General features: G+C 43.9%; 1 protein-coding gene across 6 annotated transcripts in view; it reads left to right on the forward strand.

Annotated features, from left to right (window-relative positions):
• MITF (melanocyte inducing transcription factor) overlaps nucleotides 1–12,538 on the forward strand; it is a 108,009-nt gene that overhangs the window by 50,072 nt on the left and 45,399 nt on the right. For all 6 annotated transcript variants that reach the window (XM_054161254.1, XM_054161267.1, XM_054161261.1 and 3 more), the window contains exon 2: nucleotides 10,789–11,035. In XM_054161254.1, coding sequence (XP_054017229.1) covers nucleotides 10,789–11,035 — 247 coding nt within the window. The remainder of the gene's footprint in view (nucleotides 1–10,788; nucleotides 11,036–12,538) is intronic.

Genomic DNA, 12,538 nt, shown 5'->3' on the forward strand with positions numbered 1-12,538 from the left:
ACTAATGAATAGATGAAAGAGGATCTTTTTTTTGTGTGTCTGTTTTGACACTATGTGAAATCAGAAAGCATAAATATTGCTTGTGTGTTTTTATTTTGAATGATACTTATGTGTCATGGTTTTGATTTAGTATTTCTTTTATTTGCATGCCAACACAAGTTTAAGTAATCATTTTCCTCTTTCCCTCTCTCTGGTGGTCATAAACAGTTTCTGGCTAGAAAGAAGGTGTAGAATGTTTTTGTGTGGGGGCAGAATTTACAGTATGGTCCCAATTCCACAGTATTCCAGCTTTTAAATCAATACTAAGTATTTCTGTGAAAGACTGGATGATATAAACTTAAAATAGAATTTATAGCTGTTGAATGGCTAGTGAAGAGATCTCCTAATCACTGCTTGCACTGACCCACCCCAGATGTCTTCTGCAGCTGCAGAGCAGACCCTGAGGCATTCTGACATGACCCACAACATACACCTGAAGGTTGTAAGCACACAGAAACTGTACCCATCTTGGGATATCTCTGAACTGGGAGTGGGCAGGATTTAGGAAAGGTACTTGGGGACAGAGGCCTTATCTTTAGATGTGGCTGTAGTGAAGAGGCTGCTGGGTCCCTAATGGTTTGCTGGGGTTTGCTTTTTCCATAAGCCTTGGTCTGAGATTACCCCATCAGGGATGTTGTAGGTCATACTGAATGGCCAAGGAAATCAAAGGTCATCTCTTCTGTAGTTGTTTGCAGTTGGGCAATTCCTCCAGTGAACAGCTGTCATTTTGCTTGGCCTCAGTAAGCAAGTTTGTAAACAGCCTCAGTACTTTCTTACATGGACAGCTGGAGTTTATCCCACCTTCTTGTCAGTCCTGTGGATACCCAAGGCAGCAAGACTGGTACATCTGTCCTGCAATTGCAAATTGCAGTTGAGTGTAAATATCCAAATGGTTGGTAAAGTAACTTGTTGGTGAATAAAGACTTCCTCCCCACCCTGGTTGTTCAGCTTGCCCAGTAAAACATTTCTGTTTGCTCCAATAATTCTTCCACAATTAGCCAAATATTTAGATGAACTGTGAGCAATGGTTGAAGACTTTAAAATTGACTTTGGTTTGAAATGTGTAGACCCTGAGGAGTTGGTTTCTGGAGCCTGTAGAGTTGCTTTGTTAGAAAGAGACATTATAGAATCATAGATTTGTTAGGGTTGGAAGAGACCTCAAGGATTATCTAGTTCCAATGTTCCTGCCATGGGCAGAGACACCTCACGCTAGATCATGTTGCTCAGAGTCACATCCAGCCTGCCCTTAAAAACCTCCAGGGATGAGGCTTCTACCACCTCCCTGGGCAGGCTGTGCCAGTGTCTTGCCACCCTTGTGGTGAGGAATTTCTTCCTAACATCTGTTCTGAATCTACCCATTCTAGTTTTGTTCCATTCCCCCTAGTCCTATCATTACCTGACACCCTAAAAAGTCCCTTCCCAGCTTTCTTGTAGGCCTCCTTAAGATACTGGACGGCCACAATAAGGTCTCCTCAGAGCCTTCTCCAGTCTGAATAGCACCAACATTGTTGAAGGACACTTCTTGGTGCGATCAGGTCTTGTAATGTATAGCTAGTGCTGTGGTTAGAGATTGAATTGAGAGTTTCCACATTACATGTCCAATATTATTTGAACATTAAAGGTGTTGCAGTAATGTGTCAGGGGTTGCTTGTTGCCTTGCCCATCGTATTCACTGCAGCGAAGCACGCTGATAACACTGACCTGTTGTATACTGAGCACTGAATTTGCTTTGTGGTTTTCATTATGACTGTTTGGGGTTCTTGATCATTTCAATCCAGTCTTCCATAAACACTTTCCCTTTTGCTTCTTAAGATCCTGTTTGCTCAGCATACTGCAGCAAGGATATCATCTGCGTGAGATGAGGCTTTGGGCTGCCTCATTGTCTTTTGGAGGCATTGAGCAGTGCTGTAGCTGCAGAGTCAGTAAGCAGGAAACCTTGCATGAGTGGAAGGATTTAGGCTGGGAATTGTTGTGTCACTGTAACCCTCCAGGAGCACAGTTGCTTTTGTGGCTTGGGGGGAATCTGAGCCTGTGAGTGATGAGTACAAGCTGTGAACACGACATGGCTGAGTCTTATTTTCTGCAGGGCTGCCACTGCAAATAAACTTGCTATCCAACTAAACTTGCTATCCAACTATGTAAGTGCTAGGTAATTTCTAAACCAAGATACGATGGAAAGGTGATGTGGAGCCAGAACTGGGCACTGTGTGGATTCTAAGAATCAAAAGCCACGGTTATCATACGTCATCTTCCCTCTGGGCGACGGTGTTATCTTCTCTGTTTACCCAGATAAAAGAAGGTAAATTCTATATTACAAAATCGAGACCTGCAGAGGTTGTTAGTGAAGTGTTATCTCCTCTCTTTTTCTTTTATCACCTCTTGGTTGTTTTAGCTATCAGGCTTTTTTGTTTTGCAAATGTGTGTAGAACTCTTTAGAGAGGGCAGTACCCATAGATGTGTCTGGAAAATGGTTCAAAAAGCCTTTGACAAGGTCAGGCTTTCAAGTGAAAGACAAACCCACCTCATGCCTTTTTTTCCCTTTTCCTTTACTTTTTTTTTTTTCCTTTCTTGTAATATCTTCTCTAGGTTTGTGATGGCTTTGAAAGTTTGAGGAAGAACACCAAACCAATACTGGGTAACACAGTCAGCTGCATTTTAAGTTCCTTTAGCTCTCCACAGAACCTTTTTGAGAGCTTGAGGTATTTGTGTGTGTAGCTGTCTTCACCTGCCGGTTCCTTGTCTGCCTGAGGGATTAAGCCTGTTTGAGCAGAGGTGGAACTAGGGAAACTGTACACCATGACATTGAGACTCTGCACTTATTAAGGATATATGTCCAGCTCTTGACAGATGCCCTTCCAGTGGTTCCTAGACAGAGGTTCACCTGGGTGAACCTTGAATGAGAAGGAGTTATGTCCCAGGGGAAAAAAAAAACCAAAACATTATCTTGCAGTCACCCTTCCTGCCCCCCACCTTTTTTTTTTTTTTTTTTAGTGATAAAGATCGTGAGAAAACGATGCCTAACAGACAGCCCTTATCCACTCCTCTGATGCCATTAATGGCCTGTTCCACACCCATTTTAATTAATGAATGGGAGAAGTGCTTTCAACGCTGACCTGCCTCTTCCTTTTCTCCCAGACCCACAACCAGTTGTCCATCTGTGGGGCAGTGAGGTTGGTACAGCTGCCTGGCATAGGTCTGAGGATCATACTCAGCCTTGCAGTAGCTCTGGGCACTTCTCTGAGCTTGCTGCAGACCAACACCTTGCTCTGGGCTGTCTCCATTGGGAGTCTGGGCAATATTCGCAGGCGGGTGAGGCAAGATGTAGCGAGATGCCGACTCTGAACTTCCCTGCTCTTTGTGATACGTGAAGACCTCATGTGTGGATGCCTCAACACCCCTTCTCTACTCGGTAGGTGCTGGATTGCACAGGTCTGCGGTGCCGGCAGGCAGTGGGCACTGCTGCCCGCCTTGCTGCTCCATGGGTATTGGAGTTGCCAGGTCCTTATCTGGAGCCACCCCTAGAGACAGCTGCTGGCCTGGCTCCTGCTTGACTTTCACCCGAGGGTGCTCAACAGAAACCCTTGGACACAGGTTGGGGGCAAAGATGGAAGCTGTTAGAGTTGAGATGTTCATGCCCTGCTCCTTTGACAGCTTCTGTCTGTAAGTGGCGCTTTCCCGGGGCGACGGCACCGTGAGCAGATTGCGTGGCTGATGTGTTGCGATGGAGGTTGTATTCTGCGAGTTAAAAATACTGTGCTTGGGAGCTGGCCACTGCCTTCTGCAGAGCCACAGGAACTGTGGCTGACTGGCTGAGATAATGCTGGTGACTTTCAGAAGGGGAAGACTTTAAAAAATACTCCATGTTTAAAAAAAATAAATATTAATGCATGTCTGTAGCTCCCTCTGAGAGTTCATGTCAAATGCACATTTTGGCTAATGGAGGCTCAGTTTAGGCATAAAAGACTTTCCAGTGATTATTGTATAGAAGCCTTTGAGGATACTCTTGGTTTGCAATTATTCATCTCCCTTTTAACAGGAATGGTTGTAAAAGATTGTAAAATGTGACCTCTGCAGCGTCTAGATTGAACCTCTTTACTTTTACGTTGTTCCTTCCTCTGGTGGTGATCAAGCTTCCCAAGCTATACTGCAAGCTGTGTCCCCAAGTAAATGAGCATTCAAGCAGATCAACTTAGGGCATTTTATTAAGTCAACACTCATGCAAAAGCCACCTCCAGAGCTTAATAATTATTTACTGAGTGCTCCTGGGTCATGAGAGAGGTTTTCATTAAGTTCAGAAAGCATTATGTTCAGCAGCTTGTGAAGGTGTGTTTTAAAGACAGGAAGAAAAATGGAAAACTACTAAATGGTGTACAGCTACTTAAAAAGGTTCTTAGCTGAAGATTAAACAAAGGGTTTTGTTTGTGGGCTTGGTTTTTGTTGATGCTTTGTTTTTTGGGGTTTTTTTGTTCTTTGTTTTTCTTTTGTTAGACAAGTGTATCCACTGACACAATTTGATTTGTAATGCAACCCTCAGCTTCTGGGTAACAGACCTGTGTGGTGGATGTGTTAGGGTTTTTCCTCCTTCACTCATCTGACTCAGGTGTATACCTTGCATTTGGGTGCATGGATGGATGTCTGTTGGGTTATTCTGCAGGGGCAGTATTTGGTGTAGGGTAAGCAGCACTGCTGCAGGAGAGCAGCTCCAAGCTGGTGCGGGTCAGGATGAGAAAGCACTAGAGGGACAGAAAAACGTGTACCTTACTGATGGAGCAGATGGAACAGCAGACAGTGTGTCTCTTCAGACCTGTAACCTTGAAACACAGAAACCTTTTGTACAGAGGCCTGAAACAGTCCTTGCTTTATTATAAAGGCTGATAAAGGTCTCCACACCGTTTATGTAGTTGCTGTGTCCTTGGCAAGAAAGGACATATGAGGATGCCAGCTGTTGGTTTGTGTGTTGTGGGTTTTGGTTGTTGTGTTCCCCCTCCCCCCCCTCCCCCCCCCCCCCTTAACATTGATACTTAAAGCAGTGGCAGCCAGTTGGAGCGGTGAGTGGAGCATCGCTGGAATCCCCAATCAATTATTAAATTGCAGGAATGAAGTACAAAGTGCTCCAGGGAAAATTCCCTGGTAGTTTGCTTGTACTTAGAATCCCTTGCTTTAGCTGAAGATGGGGGAGAAAAGATTGTGTAGGAGGCTTTCTAGTTGTTTGTGTGCTATTCAGTTTAGAAGTTTGGGGGTGGGGATGGGGGTTGGCTCTCTCTTGTCTGTTTTGTTTTGTGGTGGTTGGGGGTTTTTTTAATTACTTTTCCATTTGGTATCCTGTTTTCTGTCACCTCTCTTCACGGCAAACAGTAATACCGGCTGCAGATTCAAGGCTGCTAGAAATGGTGTCGCTTCAGCCACGTATGTAGTAGCAGCAACAAAAATTTTCTTGAGCTTTTACTGGTTGATAGACTGAAAACAAAATGTGGACAAATAAAACTTCAGTTTTGAGGAAAGTTTAGTGGTCATTGAACAGGAGGGGTGTTGGAAGGGAGCTGTGATAGCTCTTTCTGGAAGTCAGGCCAAGTATTTGAGTTGCAACCTCTCATCTGCTTGCTTTAAAGATCAAGGAAGTTTTATTCTAATGACAGATACTTAAATGTAGATGCCCTTCTTTTCTCTGTAAATAATTATGAATGGGATAAGGGTAAGACGTGAAGCAAGCATTTAAATCCCTTGTTATTTCTTACCTCTGAGATCTGGTGCAGCTCAGTGGATTTCTTGAGGTGCTAAATCTGCTTTTCTTGGCTGATTTCTCTGTGGACTAACCCATTAACAAACAGTTGGCATGAACGGAGGAGGGCAACAGCCTCCCTCTTGTATGCCTTTTCCTCCTTAGGGTAGGAAGTCCTGTTTGGAGCAAGTGGTTTTGAAATCTTTGTTGAAAATTTTCAAATGTATTTTATTTGATTCTTGCTTATCTTTGTGTGAGGAAGTTTGAGGAGTTGGTTTGTGGTTTCAGTTATAATTTGTCAAAGAAACCTTCTAGTGGAGGCTTTTCTTCTTTCTTAATAGAATCAAATAAATTCTAAAACAGTAATGAAAAAAACAAAACTGAGTTAATGTTTTTCCCCCCAATTCAGAATCTCCAGATAAGTTCTTAATGAATACATAGCTAATGCAAACCAGACAACTCACATAAATAATGCATGTCAACCAGAGAACTTGTTTGATCAATTTATAAGAATCTGCAAACAAAACTGACCAATAAAAGAGAATTCCCTTTCTTTTTTATCTTTTTTAAAATCTTTTCCCCCCTCTCCCTTTTTTCCCCCCTCTCCCTTTTTTCCCCCCTCTCCCTTTTTTCCCCCCTCTCCCTTTTTTCCCCCCTCTCCCTTTTTTCCCCCCTCTCCCTTTTTTCCCCCCTCTCCCTTTTTTCCCCCCTCTCCCTTTTTTCCCCCCTCTCCCTTTTTTCCCCCCTCTCCCTTTTTTCCCCCCTCTCCCTTTTTTCCCCCTCTCCCTTTTTTCCCCCCTCTCCCTTTTTTCCCCCCTCTCCCTTTTTTCCCCCCTCTCCCTTTTTTCCCCCCTCTCCCTTTTTTCCCCCCTCTCCCTTTTTTCCCCCCTCTCCCTTTTTTTCCCCCCTCTCCCTTTTTTTCCCCCCCTCTCCCTTTTTTCCCCCCTCTCCCTTTTTTCCCCCCTCTCCCTTTTTTTCCCCCCTCTCCCTTTTTTCCCCCCTCTCCCTTTTTTCCCCCCTCTCCCTTTTTTCCCCCCTCTCCCTTTTTTCCCCCCTCTCCCTTTTTTCCCCCCCAAGGAGACAGGGGTAAAATAATCAGTACACAGATCTGGGAAGGTAGCTCAGGCTCTGGAAGGTACGGTCTGTGCTATGTCTTGGGTTGATGGCAACAAAATCAAACTTGTTTATTCTTTTTTTTATCTGATTGGTTGCCTTTTATTATGCAACAGCCATCTGCATTATAACTTATGTATGCAGTAACCAACATTTCCCAGGCATCTGTGCAAAGGATGTGTAATTTAAACTTATTTAATGAAACGTTATCGCTTCATGATTAATTGAATTGGCACGTGACACTCAGAGCTAATAACTCTGTCTGTATTACGCTCTGCTTATTAGACTGCTAATGGATAACCCGTTTAATCATGTGTCAATTAACAGGATGAGTCGGTTTCATTTATTGCAATTAGAAGGTATCCATAAACCGTGTTTGCAGGAAGTATCTAAATCACAGCGTGTATCTGGTGTGTGTGTGTGGGCTCTGTTACCAGCTCTACATAATCCAGGGGTGAATCAGTTCACCTAGGAGAGTTTTGAACCCACACGTCCAGGTTCTGTGCTGTGGTAAGTGGCAACATGCTCGCTCGTGCGGGAAAAGCTGCTTGTGCAGCACGATCAAGGGAGAAGACCCACCTGTGTAGCAGCATGTAGAGGTCAAGAAGCTTTAAAAATACTCTTTTGGTGAAGACTTTGACATAAGTTTTTAATTGCTTTTATTGATTGGAAAACTCAGTTTCTGACAAACTTTCTCCTGTGCACTCTCCAAGACGGTACATGGTGATGAAAGCCAAAACCGTCTTCCATTCTAACCTGGAGCTTTGTGTGGTGTGTCCTGCAGTCAAGAGGATGAGCAGATGTGGTGGGGAAGGGAAGCTGTGTGGGAAGACACTCAGTGTCATGCATGGGATAGGCCCAGAGATGAGATACCCAAGTTTTGAAGTTTGCCACATCTGATCAGTGCCACTGGTGCTAAGTGGAAGGAGTGTTGCTTCAGTGTCTGGTTTGGTGAGAGGAGGAGCTTTGCAGCCTCCAGGGGATAAATAATGGCAGGAGCTGTCCTGTGGTTGTCCAGTTCCCTTGGCAGTGCTTGTGACAGGAGCACCTGGTCAGACAGGTGTTGTGCAGCAGCTTTGTCCTGGGTAAAAGTACTATTTGAGCTCCAGTGCACTGACAGGAGTAGCATGTTGCCAGCACTGCCTGCATTCAGGGCTTGTGCACCTCTACACTGCCTCAAATTGTAACGTGGATGAAGAGAACGATGCCTACTGGGCACTTTTGTGGCTGTGCTAGTTTCTGGTTTCTCCTTGGAATAAGGTTGAACAGGACATTCAGTAATATCGAGATATTTTTCTTCCCCTTCATCTGGCCATCAAAATCTGGTGTTCGGGGTATGGATAAGATCAGCTGCTTCTTCCTCTTGCTAGTGTCTGCTCTTTTTTTTGATACTGGTTTTAAAAACACACAGTGCCTGACCTTGCAGTACCTACCTCATTACATCTATCTAATGCTATTTTCCCCCAGTAACTAGAATATTGAGCAGCATTACAAGAGAAATAAAATCTGAGTCTCAGCCCTTTGGGGAAGAATTAGTCAAAACAGCATTTTCTAGTGCTGTTGGTTCTTTGAAAGACATAATACTTGGCAAGTTTTGTTGTTTTCAATCAGCAGCAGAACCCTGAATAACCTGTAGGAAGCTGTAAGGGCAGTTGATGAGTTATTGGTGTGGGTAGGCACAGTGATCGCCTGAGTTCCTGGCAGGGGCTGTTTGAAATGCCATGGAAGTAATTTTTCCTTCCTTCTCGCTCACGTCCCCCAAAATCTCAATACATGGGAAGGTACTTCTGAGATGGTTTTGAGCACACTTGGGCTTTGGTAGGCGGAGAACCAGTTCAAAATGAAAGGAGGTGGGAGCAACTGCTGGGTTACCAATTTTGCAGCATTAGGTATCTATAAAAAAATAGCAATAGCACATGAATGAGAAACCTGTTTACAGGGTACAAAATAAGTTTCTCCTCAGCATGGAGAGAATGAATCCTTCCTCCAAACCAGCATTTGAGTGCCTTACTTCTGCTTGCCTATTTCAGTGGTCTCCAGAGTGAAGTGTGCCATATTATTGGTGGGTGGGAAGAAAATATTTGTACTTCAGTAATAGAAATACAATTCACAAATCAATGTGCATGTATGGAGCTGCATGCTCAAACGTTTCTTTGGTGTTTTTTCTTCCTGGTAGGGTTGTGTGATTAAAAATTGAGTATCACTGATCTGTAACTATCTGGTCAGGGAAATAAAGCATCTTCTTGGCTTGCAAATGTATGAGTGGTTCACATGTGCAGCCAGAAGAGAGGCTGCTGGGTTTGGATGTGAGAATGCTTTGCCCTTAATTGCAAGGGAGGTGTTTTTTACAAGTATCACAGTCAATGACTTGTCTTGAGCAGCTAATTAGTGCGATTATTCCACAGCTGCATTAGTTTCACCACAAAGGTTTTCTCTTGTTTTATCAAAAGGATCAGTGTCTCTCTGAATGTTTCAACCTGACAGGTCTTAAATAGCAAGATGGTCCCCTCCCTCTCTCCCTCCCTGCCCCTAAATGTGTGCTCTGGAAAAGCAGAGTTTGATCTCTTGAGGGAGTTAGGGTGAGTTTTTTCTTTTTCATTTCTGCTCTGAACTGTTTGCAGCATTTGGCCTAAACAAAGCCAGAGAACTTCCAGCAGTGCTGGCTATGGTTGCCCAAACACAAGTAGCTCTCAGTACCTGCAGCCTTCCACACAAGACCTGGAAGGGCTGCTGGTTCCTGGACTCCTTTGCAAGCTGCCCTGGCAACATTCTCCAGGTGGATCCTCCACTGGAGCCAGAGGTGGGATTTTCAAGAGCAGCCTCCTCCTAAGGCTGCAGGGTTACTGCTTGACTTCCTCAGGCATGGCCCTGCAGCATATCGGCCTCAAGAGCCCTTTCATTCTGTGGCTTGATGGAAATCAACTGCAGCAGTCTGAATCAGAAAGCAAATATCCTGAGTTATACACACTGCAGCTCGCTCTTTTGTGGAGTCTTGTAATATTACCCACTTTTGACATCCTTCCTTTGTAGGATGTGCTGCTTGCTATTTACATACCCTTATTGTTGTGCTTTGCACTACAGAAATGTCTTGTAGATGGATTTTAGTTGTGAAGACTAACAGAATGAAGGGTTGCTTCAGAAGCTGTCCCTGTAGTCCATGACAAAGTCCCATGTTTTGTCTGGTTAGAAGTTCTGCTTGAGAGGGACTAAGCACAGAGTTTGTGAAGCCATGCAGCGTGCTAGCTCAGGGCAGCCTGATGTGCTTTATAAAGTGTGACTGAAATAAAACCTTTATTGTTTATTGTGCCTGTGGTATCTCATCGTGCTCAGAAGATGCTGGTAGGCCTGAGGTGGAAGTTGGTGGGGATTTTTTGGGGATTGGTTTCAAGCTATGAAGAATATCGCCACCAGCAAATCCAACTCTTGCAGAATTAGCTGAACTTTATGTTGTGCTTCCATGGGAGATGTAGTTTTGGGGTTTTTACTTGTTGGTTTGTTGTTTTTTTTTTTAAATCTATATTTTTAACATGATCATTAGACCTGGAGTATTATCTATACCTGTCACTGGATTCCATACAGCCCTTTATTACTTTTAAAAAGGGAATGTGAGTGCTTGCTGCTATCTGTCAAAGCCTTTGTTTTGTTTGTAGATGGTTGCTGTGAAAATGGAAACAGTAAATAGCTCTTTTCAGCTGGCTGTTGATGTTTGGAAATGGTTGGCTGCAGTCAAGTTAAGGCAGCCTCATGTGGCTGCTAAGCACCTGAAGTAGGTCTGCTCCAAATTCCCCCTAGGGTGGCCCTGCAGTGTATCCTCACCCATCCCACCTCACGGTCCAATGTAGTTCTGCAGGCTCCGACTGCTGGTGCTGCGATCCCGCTTCTGGAAGCTGAGCTGTCTCTCTTTGGTCTTCCCACAGCAATTCCGAGCATCCTGGCGCTTCCAAGCCTCCCTTAAGCTCCTCCAGCATGACCTCACGAATCCTGCTACGCCAGCAGCTCATGCGTGAGCAGATGCAGGAGCAGGAACGTCGGGAGCAGCAGCAGAAGCAGCAAGCAGCCCAGTTCATGCAGCAGCGAGTACCTGTCAGCCAGACACCTGCCATCAACGTCAGCGTCCCCACCAGCCTGCCCCCTGCCACCCAGGTGCCCATGGAGGTCCTCAAGGTACGCCACTCTCTCTGCCTTTCTGCTCATCTAACCGCCCTTTATTTAACAGGGACACGGCTATAGGGAATTTTGGCGATGAAAATTTGCCACAAGCTGCGCTGTGGCTCGATTTGCAGCTGATTTTGGTGTCCTGGTAGTGAAAAATGGAAAATCTTTGTAAGAAGTTTGTGTGACTTTTCTGCTCTCTAAACTTTGAGATCTCGGGAGGGAGGTTTTGTTACAAAACCAATGTTGCCATCCTCTCTCCTTTGGATAACTCCTCCGTCTCTCTAGTACTTCACTGTTTTCTACAAGAAGACATAGTTAATAGGTGTTCAAATCAATATTTCATTTGTAAAAGAAAACAGTGACGTATTTTGGTAAAATGGAGTCAAAACTCATTACAAAAGAGCTCCTTGGAAAGCCTTAAGCTGGAATACGGGTGAGTATCCAGCCTCTTGCAACGAGTCTTTGTAATCCTTTTTTTGCTTAAATGACTTCTTTGCTATTAGTGGCTTTGGATTCCTTGTCCTACTGGAAACGGTGGGAGCTTGTTAGTATCCCTCTGTCAAAGGCGATGTAGTTTGCTAATTGCTCCAGGGTGAAACATGAACAGCTAGAAGAAAAGAGATAATTTCATGCACTGGGTAAATCCAAGCGGAGTAAAGCAATGCGAAATGTGCACGTAAAGGAATGTGAAGAGTTTGGGGGACATCTGCAGATGTATTTAATGAAGTTTGCATTAATTTTGAAGAGTTATTTCTTTACTTTGTGCTCCATCTTTTTACTACAGCCTGATGTTTAGTAACCACAGTCAGTTGGTAAGCATGTTCTTGCCAGATAAGTTAGCTGAGCTTGGTTACAACCCGCTTGTAGTTTACTCATCGCTGTTCTACATCAGTGATAGGTAGGCAAAGATTTAGTTTTAAAACAGACTTGCAGGCTCAGGATTTTGAGATAATGTGTGCGTGGAGGAAATGCAGGATACATTTACTTATTGAACCTGCATTCTGGTGGTGTGTTGACAGTGCCAAAACTATAGTTAGTTGGGACGTTCGAGCCAGGCTTAAGTATGTTCTGTAATCTAGGGGCAAAAAGGTGACAGCTGAATTTTGAATTGCAGACATTTCCATTGCCATGAAAAACAAATGTGCTGTACATTGAGCATGTGTGCAAGTGCTTATAGTGAGGACCCCAAAAATTGACTGGGAGTAGCTCTTTTGTCTACTGCTTGTGCACAATGTTTGCGTATAACAATTTGTTAAACTTCCTGTGGCACTGTAGTTAAAATTCAGATCCAGGAGATGTGTAGATGCTGTGTAATAGGGTGGGGGTTTTTTTGCTTTAGTTAAATGTTTAAATTTTTATATCCTTGCATATTAATATGTTATGTCTTGAATTTTAGGGATTCTTTGTTCAAATGTCTCGGAAAACTTGTAGGAAGGAATGTAGTGTCTTAAGAAGCATTAGAAGTTGTCTGTATTGCTGTTCTTACAATTATGTCTTTATATGAAAGAGGAG

This window comes from Dryobates pubescens, chromosome 1 (assembly GCF_014839835.1).
Source record: "Dryobates pubescens isolate bDryPub1 chromosome 1, bDryPub1.pri, whole genome shotgun sequence".
Lineage (NCBI taxonomy): Eukaryota > Metazoa > Chordata > Aves > Piciformes > Picidae > Dryobates > Dryobates pubescens.